The sequence below is a fragment of the Thermobia domestica genome, chromosome 5 (genome assembly GCF_964235325.1).
Source record: "Thermobia domestica chromosome 5, izTheDome1.hap1.1, whole genome shotgun sequence".
In the NCBI taxonomy this organism is placed as follows: Eukaryota; Metazoa; Arthropoda; class Insecta; order Zygentoma; family Lepismatidae; genus Thermobia; species Thermobia domestica.
The window spans coordinates 94,135,376-94,155,234 of NC_137458.1; the positions used below are offsets into that span (position 1 = coordinate 94,135,376).

At 36.1% G+C, this 19,859-nt stretch overlaps 2 protein-coding genes across 5 annotated transcripts in view; one reads left to right on the forward strand and one right to left on the reverse strand.

Moving 5' to 3' along the window:
• The window catches only part of LOC145685999 (uncharacterized), a 28,165-nt gene extending 21,856 nt beyond the window's left edge, over window positions 1–6,309 (forward strand). Inside the window, exon 2 of the mRNA XM_081758817.1 lies at window positions 2,200–6,309. Within this exon, the coding sequence (XP_081614943.1) occupies window positions 2,207–3,085 (879 nt within the window). The 5' untranslated portion in view covers window positions 2,200–2,206 and the 3' untranslated portion in view covers window positions 3,086–6,309. The remainder of the gene's footprint in view (window positions 1–2,199) is intronic.
• mv (lysosomal-trafficking regulator mauve) overlaps window positions 1–19,859 on the reverse strand; it is a 282,285-nt gene that overhangs the window by 206,841 nt on the left and 55,585 nt on the right. For all 4 annotated transcript variants that reach the window (XM_081758816.1, XM_081758815.1, XM_081758813.1 and 1 more), the window contains exon 8: window positions 16,164–16,689. In XM_081758816.1, the coding sequence (XP_081614942.1) occupies window positions 16,164–16,689 (526 nt within the window). The remainder of the gene's footprint in view (window positions 1–16,163; window positions 16,690–19,859) is intronic.

Consider the following 19,859-nt stretch of genomic DNA (forward strand, 5'->3'; position numbering starts at 1 on the left):
AAGATCACAACACATGCAACTCATGAAATTCAATTTGAAATCTCATCCACTTAGACTGAGATCTTTTATATTATTATTACTCTTTCCCCTTGTTTTTAAAAATAGTACTTACTGCCACTCTTTCTTTTGTTAACAAAAAAGCATCACCTCCCTTTCTTTAAAAAAAAAAGAAAAGAAAAAAACGAAAGAAAATCTAGATCGCAATATACAATTTTATTGTTGATTTGTTGCCACTCCGATAAATGTGAATGTTTTGGTTTTGCATGTGTTGACTGGTTTCTTATCGCAAGTCCTAGACACCTGCTATAGTTCATGCGTGAAGAAAACACCGATCATGTTTTATTCTGTATATTTTTACTTCCCAATAACGATAGCCGTACCTCTTTGTGAAAAATTGCAACTTTTTTTTTATTCTGCCAATTGTAAAAGTATACTAAACAAGAATTTCCATACACTTTAAGACATTTCAAGAAAAAATACCTTCTTTCCCCTCTGCAAATTTTGAGCATCTTTTCCCTACGCCGAGGGAAATTTCCCTCCATCTGGCAACTGTGAGCCGAAGTAGGGAAAGATTCTTTGCTGTTTTCTCGTCGTTACTTGATTAGTGCTGTTGAATTTTGTGACATTTGCGGTTTTCGCCTGAAAACCGAAAACCGCAAACGCGGTTTTCGAATCCGAAACCGCAAATGTGGCTTTCAAAACCGAAACCGCAAATGCGGTTTTCAAACCCGACATTTCGGTTTTATGAAATTTCACTTTTTTCAAAAACCGGTTTTTGGTTTTTTCAAAAAACCGGTTTTTGGTTTTTTCAAAAACCGATTTCGACAGCACTACTAGAAACGTCTCGTAGTGGACAATCCGTCGGAACATGCCTGTCTTCGGGCATGGGAGCCGTCGCCCTACACGTGCGCCATGTTAACCCAGCGTCATCGGACACTCCGGCGTGCATTTGCCACCAATCACCACGGATGGACACTGCAACAGTGCTGTAACGTCATATGGTGCGATGAGTCACGCTATCAGCTGTACTATGCCGATGGGAGGCACCGTGTATGGTGCAGACCGCATGAAGCGATGGATCCCACATGCCAAGAGGGCGTGGTCCAGGTCGGTGGGTTATCAGTCATGGTATGGGATGCATTTTCCTGGCATGGAATGGGCTCCCTGGTGTTCTGGAAGACACAATGACTGGTCCGCGGTATCGCCAGCTGCATGGAGACTATCTCCATCCGTTTGTGATGTTTCAACATCCTGACGACATTGCTGTCTTTCAACAGGACAATGCGGGGCCGCAACACGCCAATATCGTCAGTGACTGGTTCGATGAGTATGCAAAAGAGATCCAATGACTGAATTGGTCACCCAGAGGCCTTGATATGAACCCCGTTGAGCATATTTGGGATGCCCTTGAATTCAGGCTCCGGGCATTGGATCCTCAACCTATGAACAGGCCACAATTGACTGCCGCTCTGCAGACCGTGTGGTGTCAACTGCCTTCAGACGTATACCAGGGACTTGCAGACTCCGTTCCACGCCGTACCGCTGCGCTCCACAGGGTCGGAGGGGCCCGAACAGATATTAGGTGGGTATCCCATTAGAAATGTCGATATTTCATTTCGTACCCTCATAGTTGAGAAATTCAAAATTGTAAATGGAGAATTACCATTAACTTGGAACTGAGATACGTATGGTGACAATTCAATAAGTGACAGTAGAGAGCAAAATTGGATCTGATTGTTGAAGGAAGGTTGGGAAAACGTACATGACGTGAAACTCAAGGTCTGATCAAATGTTTCTGGTTCAAAGGAATTCCATCATCATACACTATACAGTCGAGACCCTGCGTCTAGCGACTACCACCTCGTCCGCCATCTGAAGGCCTTCCTGGACGGAAAGCCTTTAGACACTAATGAAGTGAACCCGACCGTGAATAATTGGCTATCACGGATAGCAGAGTTCTATAAGAAGGAAGATATTCGAAAGCTCGTTTTTCGTTACGGTAAATGTTAAACCGGGAAGGAAATTAGTAGAAAAATAAAGAATTGCATGTAAATTCAAATTTTTTTGATCAATGTTTACTTGTTTCGTTCTTAACCCTTGAATATTCCTTATTTGTTATTATTATTGTTATTACAGTTAATAGTATATTTGCAAATACTAGTCATGTTCGTTAGTAACCATTATTTAATAATATTCCAGGATATTCATGGACGAAGAAAACACTACCGTCTCTAATCTCTACCTCGCTGAAAATGCAGAGCACGTGGTGCCTCAGTATCTTCAGCAAGTACTATCTCAAGAGGAAGGAATTAATGCAAGTGCTACTACTGGTGAGGCCAGAACAAACTGGGCTATGCAACTGAGACATCATCTGCCAATGCTGTTTCCAGAAACTGGTGCATTAGCAAGACTGTTTCAAGCTTACACAAATTACAGAGATAAAAATAAAACACACCAATGGATTCCACTGGATAAAAATCCTATGCATCACTTGACACAATGGATGGAACACATGAGTACGCATTTAAAACCAACCAGACCAATACCAGTATCTTTTCTAACTATGAACGAAAAATCAACAAACAATGAAATAGCGCCCAATAATGTAATTGACGATTCACTAACAAAGCATAATCATTCAATCACTTACCCGCATTATTTGGCACCAAACAGACGTCATTCAACAATATTTCAACATGGCTCTCCACCGAACTTGAATTCCTATCTGTCCCGAAAAAACGCTTTGCCACCGACTGGACACAACTCTTTTCAACATGTAAATCCATCCTTTTACAGACCTAATCCTCATCCTCATTCCCATGTGTACACAAGTTGGAAAAGAAACGACTATATTCCCCTCATTGAGGATGAGCCCATACAGCCCATACAAACAGGAAGTTTGATGCCAGATGCCGTACGAAATTCCTTGCTCTTACTGTCTATCCTTGGAGGTCTTCTCTTTTTGTCAGGCAAAGCAACAGGATTTATGAGAAAGCAAAAGTCGTATAATCCAGATGCAGGGACATATCTAACGACTTTAGAAAGACAAGTGAGGAATGCCATATATAAATGGGATAATGTGTAGAAAAGGTTGAACTCAGTACAATTCTTGTTGATAGTACAAATCATAAGCTAGATGTCGTAAGTGCCATCTAACATGTGAAAAACATAATTCTATTCAAGATTTAATGAAAAAAAACTTTTTATCATTGTCATTTTTTTTAACTACACTATATTTCCTTTCCTTCATTCATCCCTTTAAAAGTAAATACAGAAATTCACTTTCACAAGAACGCTGACTATAACATCTGCAATCAACATACGAATACTTTTGTTTTCACCTTTATTTCCCTGAAAACCAATAACTTGATGTATAATTTATGAATCATTTTATGATAAAATTAAGGAATCTCTGGCAGGGATTTCAACTATTCAGTCCAGAGAAAGGTAGAAGGTCTTGTATGAGCAATTGCGTTTTGATTTCCCAAATATCTATACTTAATTACTCCCTATTATGGACTCATTGTGAACATTGGTCCGCTAGCTAGGATTGCACTATTGACTTTGTGACTAGTAAAATGTGTTGTAGCATTTCAGTCGCTATAACTAATACAGATATAAAACAGCCTTTCATTTGTTAGATATTCATTATCTCGTACTCAATAAATTTCTAATTTTAAATATTAAAATTTAAACAAATGCTTGCAATTTTTTTTAGCACGAATTATTATACGTAACACTTACAAACTCACTCCCTTTTTGCTTCTTTAATTATTCCTTAGTTTAAATTATTCTAAGATAGGGCTCGGTTGAGAAATGAATCCATTCATATTATTGTCATTTGAAACCAATCATTGTAATTAATAATTCTATGCTTCTCCTTGTAAATAAATAAATACATTTTTTTCTCTCTATTTTTCTCAGCTTTTTCTTTAATCAGTCACAGAAGAACCTAGACTCCGAAGACTTACAGAACGGCTATATCCGTTCCTCCGTCTGTCGACAGATATCAGAGCAAAAACGTGCTATCGAGAAGGAATTCCCTGAAATCGATTCAGCTGCGAAGAATATGTTCTATCTCCTCCGTGAATTCATTATTCCAATAGGAAGTGACACAAATCAACTCTTTTCGGTAAATGAAAAATGAAATTAAGTTTTTCAGTTTAACGTCCCGCTATTATACCCTTTAGGCTAAGGGAGACGAATGATTAAAATAAGAGAATGATGATGGAAGAACTAGTGGAATGATAATGTGGGAGAAAACGGAAGTACTCGAGAAAACTCAGACACGATGTTGTCGTCTATAAACTTACTTGGCCAGGGATCGAACCTCAGACAGGACGCACCAGAGGTAAGCGCTCTACCACTGAACCATCATGTTTCCCTTAACCGTTTCCGATATCAATGTTGACTGCCACAGAACAAAAGCAGTAAGGGCAAAAATCTTATTTAACTGGTTCAGCGTCTTAAGAAAAGACACAATTTCTACCTGCATTACTCTACTAAAACCAGAAGGTGGTAGAAATTAACTGTTTCCGGTTTCAACGTTGATTGGCATACAATAAAAATGGTAATAGGAAGCGAAAAGTGTTTCTTTTTTGTTCTGAAAGAGCTTCAGCTTCTTACGGAAAGTGTATATCATCTCTTTCCGTATCACTCTACTAAACCGGAAGTGGCAGAAATATACTGCTCTTCACGTTTCAATATTGATTTTCATAAAACAAACACGAGATATATCGAGATGCGGATTTTCGGAATGGATTCATTGTCCCAACTATGGCTTCCATCTCTTCCGTTAACCGTTCTATTCAAACCAGAAGTAGTAGAAATCAACCATTTCAAGTTTCAACGTTAATAATTATTTTTTTAAGAAAAACTTCCAGTTTCAACGTTGATAAGACATAGTAAGAAACAGTTACAGATAGCGAGAAGCAGATTCTGATATGGATTCAGTACCGCAAGAACAGGTACCATCTCTTTCTCCTCTATTGGAACCGGACAAAGTAGAAATCTACTATTACTTCCGGTTCTAATATTCATTACCATAGAGCTAAAACGGTACCGCATGACGACTAATTCTATGGCCTATGGAACCCGGATGTTCAATGCTGCGTTTACAAAAGCACTCTACTGACTCCTGTCCTTAACCAACTGGATCCAGTTTCTACTCCTATTCCAGTGTGTATTCCTACTTCTGCGAGATCCATCCTCCTCCTCCTCCTCCCATCTGAGCCTAGGTCTTCCTAATGGTTGTTTCCCGATTGGATTTCCAGTTTAAACTTTGAAAGCATTCCTACTTTCTTCCATTCAGGCTACATGACCTACCTACCTGAGCCTCCTAGATTTGATGACCATAACAATGTTTAGTAATGGGTGAGGCGACAAACTTTTTGATATGGATTTAGTATCCGAAGTACAGATTTCATTATAGTTTTGTCCTTCTGCTGAAACCGGAGGTGGTAAGATCTAATAAATCTTTCGGTTTCGATACTGATTCTGTGCGAGATAACAAGACAAATTTTGATATGTATTCAGCGTTAGGTGAACAGGTTCTATCTTTCACATGATCCTTCTGTTACGCCGTACTTATGGAGACAGCGGTTGACTCAGTGGTATAGCCCTCACCTCCGGCATGTGGGATTCTGGCTTGATCCCAGCTCCGCCTGGTGGGTTTTGTGGTGGACGTAGGTTCCTTTGGGACTCTCCTGTTTCCTTCCACTTTTCATTCGACGATTATTATCCATCTCATCATCATTGTCTCCCTTAGCCTCGATGCATAATCGTGGGACGTTAAACTAAAAAAACTGACCTGTCAATTAGTTACTGGATATAAATGTATATAGTGCAAATCTAAGTAACAGTTTCACTTAAAAAGCGCAGACTGGCTACAGTACGTTAAAATTTTTGAGTTGAGTTGATTTTGAGATTAACGTCCCCTTCAGCAGCGAGGCTATATAAGACATGAACCAACTGATTAACGCAGAATCCGACCATGAGATCCTGTCGGGAATCGAACCTGAGTCTCCCACGCCAAAGGCGCCCGCGTACGCTAATCGCTTAGCCATGAAGGAGATCATGCTAAAATTTTATATTTCGTACGTATTCCTAATATAAATTTTACGTTCTTCTTTGTATGTTTTACTTGTTAAATGTTACGATATTATTTTTCATCTACTTCGTTGAATATATAAGTACATGTACTAGTCAATGATTAATATAGCGATCGTAACTATTAAACTCGATATAAAACTTTTTAAAATTAACAATTTAGGTGGTGTGGCTAAACATATTTGAGTATCGTAACTTTAAAAAAATAACATAGGTAGTATGCTAATCAATGAATTGTTTCATATGAACCAGAAATGATGTATATATATATATATATATATATATATATATATATATATATATATTAAAAGTCTGTAAGTACCTGGACAAAAATTTTAAAAAATAAATTTAGCTGTCAAAATAACCCGCATAATCGATTTTGAATAAAAAAATAAACACCCGAAATTAAACATGGACACAATTCAACGGATCATGAATTTCACTACACTGTCCTAAATTAATGTTTTTCTCTTATTACCAGACTTGGTCCAACCATCTCGCTCTCCCACTTAAAAAAGACTCGCAATACCTATGGAAAATCCTTAATTCATTTTATTTTTCAATCGTCAAATATCAGTTACATTATACGAAATTATTTATTTAATATCACAAAAAAGTTGAGCAAGATTAGACTGGCATTTTTGGCATCAATCTTCTTAACCCTAAATTACGCAAGGTATGACTGGGAGGCTTACTGGGATATATTTTCTCTTACATACTGAAGATATTTATGTCAAGGGAAATGACTTCCTGTATTCCTAGAGAAACTGGTTTTACACATCATATAAAACTTTCAGGTTTCTCGTGCGGTTTATGTGACGTAAAATTTGATTAGAATATTTAGGTCCTCAATTGTCGCAAGGTGATTTTAATATTATGTGTTATTTTGTTCCTTTATTGAATAATTTGCGATGTGTTTGATATCCGTTTATATATTGAAGATGAAATAAGCCCTCAGATTGTACTTCATACATTAACTTGCAATCTTGTAAACGGACGTCCAGTGTGTTCGAAGCTTGCTTACAGAAATTTGATGTTATATATTTTGACTACTGAATTTTTTATATGTACACTGAATCTAATCTAATTTACTATTCGTATCTAGTTATTTTTAGTTGTACACGTGTTAAAAATAAAAATAAAATAAAAAAATAATCATAATGAGTTAATTTGGGAACAAATTAGCATTGATATTCAACGGATTATTAACAGAGGAAAATAATTTAGTAAGCGCAACGGAATTGATATTTCTATCAGGTTATGAATGTTCCAGATTCTTGCGGTGGTGTCATTCCGAGCAAGAGGGTTTTAGATTTTTTTTTAAGAGAAAAATGTTTGGCTTTGTATCATTTATATAACATCTAAATACTAATCCATTTATTGTTAATCATAGAAATAAATAAGTAATTTCCAATCCGCTAAATTTTATTGCATCCTTTTTTTAACAGCAACAGTTAAATAACACAAGTAGGATTCTATGGAGTTGCGACGGTATCAATAAAACCGCTGGAACAACATAATAGCCATTGGCACGGTTCCATTTACTACTTTGGACAATGATCTATTGTATAACTTATTATATGATTTTTTTATTAATAGATTGCATATTTATATTTAATAAAATTATTTTAAGTTGAACAAATGCTTATTCATTTGTTTTGAAATTCAACAAAGTAGTGAGAAATCTTAAGCAGCTAGTCTGGATTGTTGAAAAAAAAAATATTGTAATCTATGCTGAGTTTTTTTACTATCGTTAGTTTTATTCCACTAAATTTTTTTTATGCACTTTCAGTTATACACATGTAATGTAGCTTTGGCAGTCATTCCCAATCACACAATTAGAAAGAGGATAAATAAAGAATTCTTATTTCATCACCATAAATTATTCTATTATATCATACGCAAGCCATACTGCTTTCAAACTCATCTCAAATATACAGTTTTATTTCTCAACATTTAACAATTATTAGCATTTACTGGCAACTGAGCCTCTTATTACTCATTTTCATCATTATTGGCACATATATTCATTAAATACAATGTAACATGTACATGACATCAGTAAACACAAAGCCTAACCTATTCTAGCTAATCTAACCTAATCTACCTAACTTAACTAACCTAGCTTAACTAAATACACAAATGACTTAACTCTCACTGCCAATGGAAACAGATGCATCATTGAAGTATATATTTTTCAATATTAATAACATTTCTATTATATAAATTAATTATCGAACAAGATTAATCATAGGATTCACACAGGTTGATAAACGCTCGGCATAGGAATGTTCCAGACTAGTCAGCATTATAAGGTAGCAAATGAGATATGTAAACGACCGATGATGTTTTAAATGCTCATATTATCTCGTTATTATACAATGGCTATTATAACTGAATGACACTGTGTTCAACCGAATAAGAAATTTGACTATTCAGTGTATATTGATATTATCAGTACCCAATTGGCAACTAATCTATCATAAAGGATTCATCTGTGGCTTGAATGTGTTTTCGGAAGTTACATGATAAACGACCTACTAAAACATGCCCACGGCACTCACAGAGTATCATTTATAGGTCTAATGCATGCATCACGAACAATTTAGAATACACCCCCTTTTATAGCTTACGTGGTCTTATGTGACGGAACTGTTGAAAATCTACTCACACATCGCTTTTATTATTGAGGAAATCACTCCTGAATACTTAGGATGAATATTTCGTTCCAAGCTCAATGCGTTTGATTAATGTTAATTTCACAAATATGCTAAACCAATCTCAATCATCAAAACGGCTCCACTTTCACACTTTCCTTTTTTATCGGTCTCTAGTTAGTAAACGAGAAGGTTACCTGTATATCCACGATTACCAATTGATTTCTCCAAATCTAGGTTTCCTTATAATATATAGTTTAGATAGGTTATGTACCGAACAGTTTCCAATTTGGGAATGAATTTAGATGGTTAGGTAACGGGATTTCGTCCAGTTTGTATCCTCGTCGTCAACTTAACTTCACATTACGTCACAATACTACGTGTATTCTCGGCTCCCTCGGAATTTCATTAACTATATACTATTAAATGTAAATTTATAAAATTCTAATTCTTTATCATTTTATGCCAAAATTTTCTTCCTCATTAAAAGAAAACATTTTTTTTTCCTAACCTTCAATTACACTCCTATAGTTCGATATAAAATTGTTTATCATCTCCATTCACGTAGTCCAACATGGCAGCCTCCAATGATAATATCGTTGATACTAGGTAAGCTCTTATTTTTTTTACGTGATATTAAATATCGACGATTTAATCAATGTACTGAAATATCCTATTCAATGCCACTTATCGTGGAGTTTCCTTTTTATACAAAATTTTAAGAAATATTTTTGATTTATAATTAACTTTCATTCACAGTTATCAATATTTATGTTGCCGTCTGCATGCCTATAGTATATCGTTTATTTCAATCTCCATTTACTCTTATAAATATCAAACGAACTGAAAAACTGAATATTATTAGATATAAATAACAATACAACTTTACCCTACTAAAATACCGTAATCTACATTACTAATAAGTAATAATTCAAATCGGTATTTATTTAATACAAAGGTAAACAAACAACAACGCCCTACATTCTAACCACTATCTACGTTAATGGCACAGTTTTACAAAATACAAGCCCCGACATTAACCCACGAGAATAAAATGGTTTGTTAATATATTTTCAAACGAATAATTATTTAAATGGTACAGATTGACGAAAAGCAGGCTGTAACACACGGATTTCCTTATTGTTCTTCTAGTAATAACAGATTCCCTCAAATAAATTGTTCCAGTTTACTGATATTGAATTGAATTGAAAAAGGCTTTACTCAAGCGGGCGAGGTTCAATATATTGCTCCTCTACCAGTGTATAGGGAACATACTGATGTACTGACGAGAAGTTTGCTGGAGTATTCTGTGCATAAATATCTGTCGTGTATTGTAGTAACATAGTATTAGTGTGTAAGATGGCTCGACAGAAACTGTCTGTTGAAGATATATGTGCTGCCTTGCTAGAACATGTGAATTCTGAGGTGATAGTGACTGTATTGAAACAGATAGTGAAGTGGATTACGTTAGTGTATGAAGTGAAGAGCCCGACGAAATAGGCCTCGACAGTGACAATGACGACGAGTCCTAAACTATCTGAGGTGGGTAATGCTTTCTTTGGAAAAGACGTTAGTATATAGAGTAAATAACCTCTATTGCAAGGAAAAGTCCCAAAACAATATTATAAAATCACAAATGAATTAGGTGAAATTGCCCCTTTGAAAGTTGTTGAAACTCCGGCTGACTCTTTTGAACTGTACATTTCGGAGGATGTCATAAATAGTGAAATATTCAAATGCTATAGCTGAGCAAGTTTGTGCTTCGAAAATTCCTCTAGTTCGTTGGAAGCCATGTGACTCTTCTGAAATAAAGGTTCTCGTTGGGCTGCTTATCGGTGCTATACATGTAAAAAGTAATTACTCGAGTACAAGAATATTAAGGGGTCGCTTATATGGACCACCTATATTACGACCAACAATGGAACTGAAAAGATTCGTTGAGCTCATGATAAATACTTGAGGTTTGATGATGCAACGACCAGAAGTGTAAGAAAAAAAAAAAATAAATTTAAACCTTTGAGAGATTTGTGGTAGATTGTAAATGTTAATCTAGGAAAGTTTTATCTACCCGGAGAGAATGTCATAGTTGACGAGCAACTAGTGCCATTCAGAGGAAAATGTGGGTTTCGATAGTAGTCGAAGCCAGACAAATATGGAATTAAATTTTTGGGGGTTTGTGATTCTAAGACAGTGTATCCATTGAAAGGCATACCTTACCTTCGAAAAAATAAGAAAGAAGAGAGGAAACGTAAAGAGGCTGAAGATTAGCGCGTTTAGTACAACCGTTTCATGGTGCAAAAAGGAATGTTACTTGTGATAACTTTTTTACGTCGCTTCTGGTAGCAAGAAAATTGTTACAAAATGGTCTGACAAGGGTATGGACTGTAAGAAAAAAAATACATTTATACCAAAGAAGTTTCAACAAACAGAAACCGAGAGAAAAAAAGTTCAATCTTTGGTTTCGCAAGACAATTCATACTTGTTTCCTGTGTGCCTCAAAAGAAAACGTCCGTAGTGTTACTATCAAGTGTGCACCACTCCAAATTTGAAATGTGTAACCTTGATATAATGATCAAGACTAATATTGTTCTAGTATTCTGTCGCATATGTAAATATTTCTCAAATAGAATAATACATTAAAAAATGTGTTATACTGTAGAGAGTGAAAATATAATTATAAAATGTATTGAAATAAATGAAAATAAATACTTATACAAACATTACAAACAAAAGATGACATTATTCTTTAAAAAGCGAAAATATATACTAAAATAATCATAAAAAATTACCATGAGCCTCTGAGGCTCACCTTGCGTAGATTAAGGAGGAAAGTACCTTGCGTAGTCTAGGGTTAATATACTTACAGAGTAGGTTAATGCTAATTATTTTATATATTCTTATTATGATAAGATAAATATTGTAAAGATAAATAAAATAAATAGTAAAAATAGAAACTCTCTAATCACTGTTTGTATTCTGAAGCATGTTAAATATATTAAGATCAATAAAATTGTTTCTACAGAGGTTGATACGCTTTCGCCCGAACAAATTGAAGTTGTTGCTTACCTAAGATATTTCACCCCACCACCACCGATAGCCACCAGTATGGACCATCGCACAACATCGCAAGTGTCCACTGCAGCAGACTTCGCTGCACTTTTGACTGAATTAGAAGTAATCGTTTAGCCATAACACGCTGTGGTAATGGATTCTCACAGGCCTCTGTGTCCGGATCTTCATTACCAAACTGACTTCCCCTTAAGATACGACTTTGTTGGTGATGTGAGTTGTGGAAGAGGCTGTTGTGCATAATGTTTAATTATAGCACTAACATTGGCCGTCCTACTACAAATCCATTGTTCCAACACTCTATAATGCGGGAAATGCTACAGTTTGCATTAAAAAATAATAATAATAACATGACGTAGGCTTCTCAAAAACGATTACTTTGGCGGCATTTTGCCCACTATAAAACCTTTCTACTGGTACACAACAGCTGAAAAATTGATACATGTGTGCGTGCGGTTTTGTTGCTCTTAAAGGTATCCCTGTTTGCAAGTTATGTGGATGGAACCGGATTAGACTCTGTACTTAGATATATCCTCAAAGAGCTACGTTGGAATTTGGGTCTACAAAGAAAAAGGCGATAATGAAACGTAAGATGTACGTGAAACATCATCCCCATCAGTAGCAATAACATGTCTCCAGCTCTCAACCATACAGATCATGTGGAATTAAAGCTCAGCGGAACCTGAACATCATCCAGTGTGGAGAGTTGCCTCATCGAGTTTTCGAAATTGTCGCCTCTAAAGATTGTTGTCTAATGTACGGAATAAATGGTAATCCGATGGTGTAATGTCCTAGAGGGCTATGGAGAATTCATCAGCCTTTACCAACCAAGTCAAATAAAGTTGTTAAGGGTGACCTTAGCAACATGTAGATCGTGCTGTCCTGAAACAAAATAATACCTCCACGATTCACAATTCCTGGCTCAATGGGTTTCAATTTTCCATGCTCACATTTTAATTGTTGTGATCACACTTGCACTAATCGTCTATACAGGTGACAGCAATTCGCAAAATCATGACACCAAACATAAAGCACGATGCAGTAATAATTTTGTTGTTTAGGAGAGGAAGCGTGTGCTACCAGCTAATGTTGACACCGCTATGGAGTATTATATATAAAAAACTACTTTTCACAGCACGTCAGCGCTCTGTTAAAAAAAAAAAAAAAAAAAAAAAGTGAATCCTTCCTACCATGCGACAACAAACAGGTATTTGGTCGTGTCGCTTTTTGAGCAGCAGTCAACTCACGTGGGACTCATCGATCCAGACATCATTTTCGCGGATGAATGGAGTTTCGATGAATTGTCTCTGCACCCAAATTGAATGCTTCTCCCAATGACTCAAATATTTGGCAATTATCAGTCTCAATATTCACCCTGAATGGCTTGTTGTATATGACTTGTAAACAAGAACTGTGCAATATCCGGATTTTAATAAGGAATATTAATATATCGAAACTTGATAAAATTTCAAAATAAAGAAATATCATTTTTTTAAATACCGAATATAGAAACATAAAAATATGAAAATATCGGAAAATATTGAAGTGTCAAAGAATACTGAAAAATAAAATTATCGCAAAAATCGCACAGCTCTATTCAGTGTGTTATGTCCGTGAGGGATTCACTGTCGTTTTTACATTTACTAAACCACCTTTAAACTGTTCGCTCATTTATCACACCCTCTCTGCCGAAAGTCTCTTGTTCGATCCGAAACATCTGAGTTTGTAGTGGACATCACGACCATGGGATTTTTCGGGTTTCTCTTGTTTCCTCTCATATTTTCATTCCACTAATTCTTCCGTAATTATCTACTTACATCAATCATCCAGCTCCTTTAGCCTAAAAGACAAGCAAGAGACGTTAAACTAGGAACTTCATGTCACTTTACATCATTTTTCATTCCCAGAGAAATCTATTCTATTTGGAGTTTCCATGCCTGATCTGCTCTCACTCACGTCCCCGTCCAACTGTAGTAAGCCCAACCAACAAGCTATCTCCGAAATGAAAGTGGTAAGGTGCTTGTGCAATGCCACCATGAAGAGACTCAACGTAAGATTTTTGGGTACCGTAACTAATATTTTACACATTTTCTCATTACTTTATAATTATGCATATAAAAAACCACTGGCGTGGCAGTCCTTTGCGGGCCTGAGCCTCCTCCAATGCCATCTGTGAGCGACCGGAGAAAGTACGTCCAGTCTAGCGACGAACACATGATCAGTGCGTTGAGTCCCCCTGCCTCTAATAGGTGTATCAGGCACTTTTTGGACCTATTCGCCATCAACTCTTCATTCACGTGACTCCCACAGTTTGTAGCACTACGCTAAATGGACGCCAAAAACTAAAGTGCAAAGGCCGAAAATAGAACACACAGACGTGAGTCCAACGTTCTAACCACTGGTCCACGGAACCCCCATTATGAATATTTCCAGTCATAATTTAACCCATATTTGTTGACTGAAGTTTGTCTTATATGCGAAATAAAAGTTTCATTAAATTCACTCTATATTTTGAGTTAGTTAAAATCCACAGTAAACAGATACACACACAGAGGAATTTTTAAAGTTATTATGTTTCTATAACTAATGTTATTCCCTAAATATCGTAAGTAATTCTATCGCGTATGCAAATCATTACATCGATAATTTTACATTCTGTAATAATTCTAACAAGATTGCACATCATTGCAATAATTTCCTAACCTACAACAACCACTGGAAAAAAATTTACCTTCGGAACTTCGACGAAAATTTAATTTTACGAAGTGACAGATAATGAATCAACTATATATATATATAAACAGCCGAATTGTCTTCCAATGCCAGATGTATACAAGCTAGCAACGCCAGATCACATACATCTTTAACGACCCGTCAGAAATTCAGAAAATTTGGCTGGGAGGTTTCAATGCATCTACCATATAATTCAGATCTGAAAATGTCGGATTACCATTTATTTCCATCTTTGTGGAACACCTTGAATGGTGTTAAGTTAGATTCAAAAGAGGTCTGAAAATTATATATCATTAATTTTTTTACCAGAAACCACAAAAGTTCTGTAGCGATGATATTATGGTGTTACCAGAAAAATGGCAGACGTCTTCGAAAATGATGCATATGTGATTTTATAATACTATTTTCAAATTACAATAATTGTATTCTCGATTTTGACCATTAAGGGCTCAATACTTTTTAGACAACCTGATATATAAAAATATTCACCAACAACACTCGAAATGTAATCAATATAATTCAAACGAGATCACAACTTTCCGTAGTGCTGAAATGACAAAGCCGACATGGAAGAAGGTGGCACTAATAAATGATACACATTTCGTAAAAAAGTGTCGAATCCGTTATCCGAACTGCATTAATAAGTTTCTGGGTAAAATGAATGTTAGAATACGTTATATTCACAACGTCGTGGCATTTTGCGTAGTGAGATTGCTCCTCGGAATGAAAGAGTGGTGGCAGAGCGAGGAATACGATTTGGGAATACAAACTCATTGCATTAAAATTAACAATACTTTACATCTTAAAACGACAACACCTATACAATACAAATAGTTACAGCCGGTTAATGATTTCAGTATTCTACGGGAACGGCGTAACTTTTTTTTTCTGTATGTGACCCTATGCTTCCCTCAATTACCAGTTAAGTGATACACTACAGGTCGAACTCAAAACTCGACGAACTTTGCTACATCCTTAAATAAGCTTACACAGTACAGCAATTACGAAAAGGCTGAGCCTGTTAAAAATAAATGATTAACAAATGGAATCAACTTACCCCAGTTTATTGAAATTAGGAACTTCCTTTGCCTACACACAGTTTGCACAATCCAGTAAATCATGGAAACTTTTTCAACATCTCAAAAGTTTACGTTCGACTTTTCTCCAAGCGCGCATAAAACTTGATACGCACTCTTTGTTCCTCTGATGAAAGGACCACGAGGTATCACAACATTAGTCTATACTTAGCCGCCTCACATGGCACAATGTGAACCAGCCGAGCTGGGAATTTCTGCGTATGCTCCCAAGGCCACACGCAAGATTCACCACTCTGAAAAGTTGTAGTGTCGAAACTAACTTCGCAGGCAAAAAAAAAAAAAAAATCTCCGCATTGTGTGTGTATATATAATAGTCACAAACACAGCTCGAAATATAATTGGCGTAATACAGAAGAGCTCACAGCCCTCTCTCTCCGGTAATCCTCAAACGACAAACATTGAGGTTTTTTTAGTTAGTTAGTTAGTTAGTTAGACTTCACAACACTAAGATTATCAAAAATAGTGGAGAAAAATGAGCAAGCCGGTTTCTTGTACTTACCTATAAGATTTGGATCCTTCTTCTGCAGTAAACTAGAAAACCCAGATAGTAGCTTCGTTATTAAATTATGTTTGGACAAAACCACACAGTTCTGAGCATTTTCTTTGCAGAGAGTAACCATTCTTTGAAGACAATGAATTACATTCAAGAAATGTACATTTTCGTCAGGTTTAACGGATGACTCGCCAGTCTCTGCGACATCGTCTTTCTTAACAGACTCGTAATACTGATCATTCAAATGTACTAACAAATCAATCACTAGAGAGCATAATTGTGGATGAGTAATGTTATGAGTTTTACCAAATTCACTCCAGCCGACACCTTTCATATCGGAGACGTGAGGGAACATAAAGTATGTTTGTATTTCTGCACCACCGTTAAGTGAATCTTTCTTCTTTTCTGGAATCTCTACATCAGCTTCGTAACCTTCATCAGCAGTAATGTAGGCATCTTCCAATGAACTACAATCACTGACTTCATCCTCCTGAAGATCGACTTCTGCTACACATACGTCTAATGATGGAAGCTGAAACAATAAATTTAGAAATACTAAAATCGAATATTGATTTTACGGTGAATTTAACAGAGAAAAACCCTTACTACTTCGAAAAATAGTACCTACGAAGAGCTCTCCGTAGTGGATTACGGCAAAAAGATGCATGGAAACACTCCATTGCAGTAAATGTTGAAAATTGTTTCTTTTAGCTTGAAGTAACATGGTATTAACATTAATAGCCCTTAGCTTGTGAATATTGTAAATACACCTATATCGCTCGACACTCGACAAATTTCTGGCTGACGTTTGAGCGTAACAACTGGTTACAGTGTGACACGAACCGTCTTTCACCATACGAACACGAACCATAGAAATCATCTCTGCTGAGTTGACGTGTAAAGTCTCGTATCTTCATGCTTGTGTCAGACATTCGAGTAACATAATGTACACTCATGTCCAAAATGATTGTCGCACATCTATAACTGTCTTCTTGTAAGAATATAATTTGATAATGATTTTGCAGAGTACTTTTAATACTGATACTATGTGTATAATCGGGAAATGTATATTTGTGGTAAATTTCATAGGAAAAGAATTATAAATACGAAAATTAGAATGAGTAAAACAAAATGTTGCTAAATGGACAAGAAAGTTTTGTTTTCGTCTTATTGTTCTTATTTACTACTCTTTTGACATGAAATTTGCCACATACATGTCTTTGTTATTATACATATACTACCATTATGAGAAATACCGGGCGAATTCGTTATCAAATTATATTCCTACAACAACATATTTATAGACATGCGACAATAATTTTGGACATGAGTGTATATAGTGTGTTTCAATACTTTTCTCACAATAATAAGTACCTACATCCACTGCAGACAGACTATTTGAACACACAAATTATTTCAAGTGCTTTCTGAAATCGAGACGAAATGAAGTCTACAATAATACAGGGAGTGATCAGAAAGTAAGGTTTCAAAGCCTACAGCAGGCTTTCCAATGCTAATGAAAAAAAATATATATATAGGAAATCACGACGAAAAAATATAGGAGGTTTCGTGAAGCTGTGAAAAAGGAACATTTCAATTATCCAATAGGTAAAAATTAAAAGCATGGAAATCACACCAACTATTATACGAACATACATTCTACTCTAAATATAACTAAATGGGTAATTATCTCGTTCCAAAATTTTATACGAGTATCTTAGTGTTTTCGTACGTAGCTCACCAGTACTAAGCAACGACCATAAGGAAAGTGTAAAAAGGATCTGCGTCGGAAAATCAGCGTTTGATTTGAGTATGTGTAGCATATTCTACAGTTATTTGCATACAGTTAGTGCAAAAAGTATTGATACACCAGATAAATTCTTTAAAATCACTACTCCATAGAACTTTTTAATGAATATGACGAGTAGGTGTAATACTTTTTGTGCTAACTGTATATTGTTTGGTGTAATTATCTTTAAACAATAAGAAGGAAAGGACGAAACAAAGAAGAGTCTCGTTTCAATCACCCTACTGTGGAGACAAAAGGCCTTCCAACCACCCACACCTTGCTTCCTTATGTTATTTTCACAAGTAGAAGTAGCGATGCCACAAAAATATAAGAGGTTTCGTTAAAATGTAGGAAATATAGGAGTTTATAGGGAGAGAGACAAATACAGTATATAGGAAAAATAGGAAATATAGGAGCATTGAAAAGTCTGCTACAGTGAAACGTATAAATATATTTTTTCATACAATCAAAGCAGCCAACAGATAGCGCATACATTATTTTTCGACATAGTCTCCGTATCGGTTGAGGCACTTGTCGCATCGGAGGATGAGTTTGAAGATTCCCTCCTGGTAAAAATCCTGTCCTTGTGTGTTCAGCCACGTTGTCACGAAGTGTTTCACCTCCTCGTCTGAAGCGAAATAACGGCCTCCTAGGTGCTTCCGAACGACATTCCCAATTCTGCCATCATATGCCGTAATGTAATCCTCCTGTTGTCCTGATTCAGCTCCTCCACGCGAGCTGTGTTCAAATCTGTTGAAACCGTGCTGGGTTGGCCAATGCGTTCCTCGTCGGAGACACTGTCTCTACCAGCCGCAAACTTTCGACACCATTTTGCGATATGCTGATGAGACATAGCCTCTCCCTAAGCTTCTACCAGCTGCCAATGAGTTTCAGCCGCAAACATACGTTTCCCCCATAGAAATTGAATAGCTGAGCGGACTTCTTCGCGAGATCAGTTTTGCAAACGAGTCGCCATTTGTGTTTACCTACAATTAACACCGCAGGGGGCGGGTGGCTGAAACTCTGCACAGTTGCCAACTCCATGTATTACAATTATTGCACACTCCACATTCCTCTATAACAGACGAAACTCCAGGAATATCGGCCTTGTAACCTTAGTTTCTGATCCTTCCTCATATATAGTAACAAAAACGTACTATAATTATACGATAAGATGTTCACAACACAACTTAATTATACTGAATACATAATTAACTATGAGTTACAGAGGGGAAAAATGTGCGTATATATATATATATTAAATAACATTCAAATTTTATGGTAAGACGATAAAACTTCCTCCAAATGGTTAGAAATTTCAATCTGCTTTAAAAAGAGCTCTTCAAATGTATAGAAGATGGTGTTATGTTCGTGAGACAATACGAACTGAATTGTAAATATGCATAAGCACTTTAAATATATAGAGTAAGAAATAGTTTTATGTGCAGTCACACTGTAATGAGTGGGTCATAAATCACAGTAGGATTTAAGATGATAAGTTTTGTCCTTGCAGAAAAGACCCCTAGTGTAAAAATTTGTTCCTCTCGGTGCGAAATAGACTTTTTTAAATCCGCCTTTACCGCATGATACTGTAAAAACTCTTTCAATAACAGCGTTTATATAACATTAGAGTTTGTGGTTGAATTGCCCTAATTTGCTGACGGATTTCCTTACTCACCTGCCCCACTGGGTTGTCCCTCAGATATTTGTAACGGAAAAACTCACGAGTTTGCAAGATAAATAAATAAATGAAGCCCCACTAAACTGGAAATTCTTTAAATTCATTCGCTTGGAGAGCAACTGCCATAGGTAGTCCAAAGTGGCCTAGGCTGAATGGACACTGAAAACGGCATATTAGGACGGTTTTCCACTACGAAACGTAAAATATTGTCAAGCATATCCCGAAATCGCAC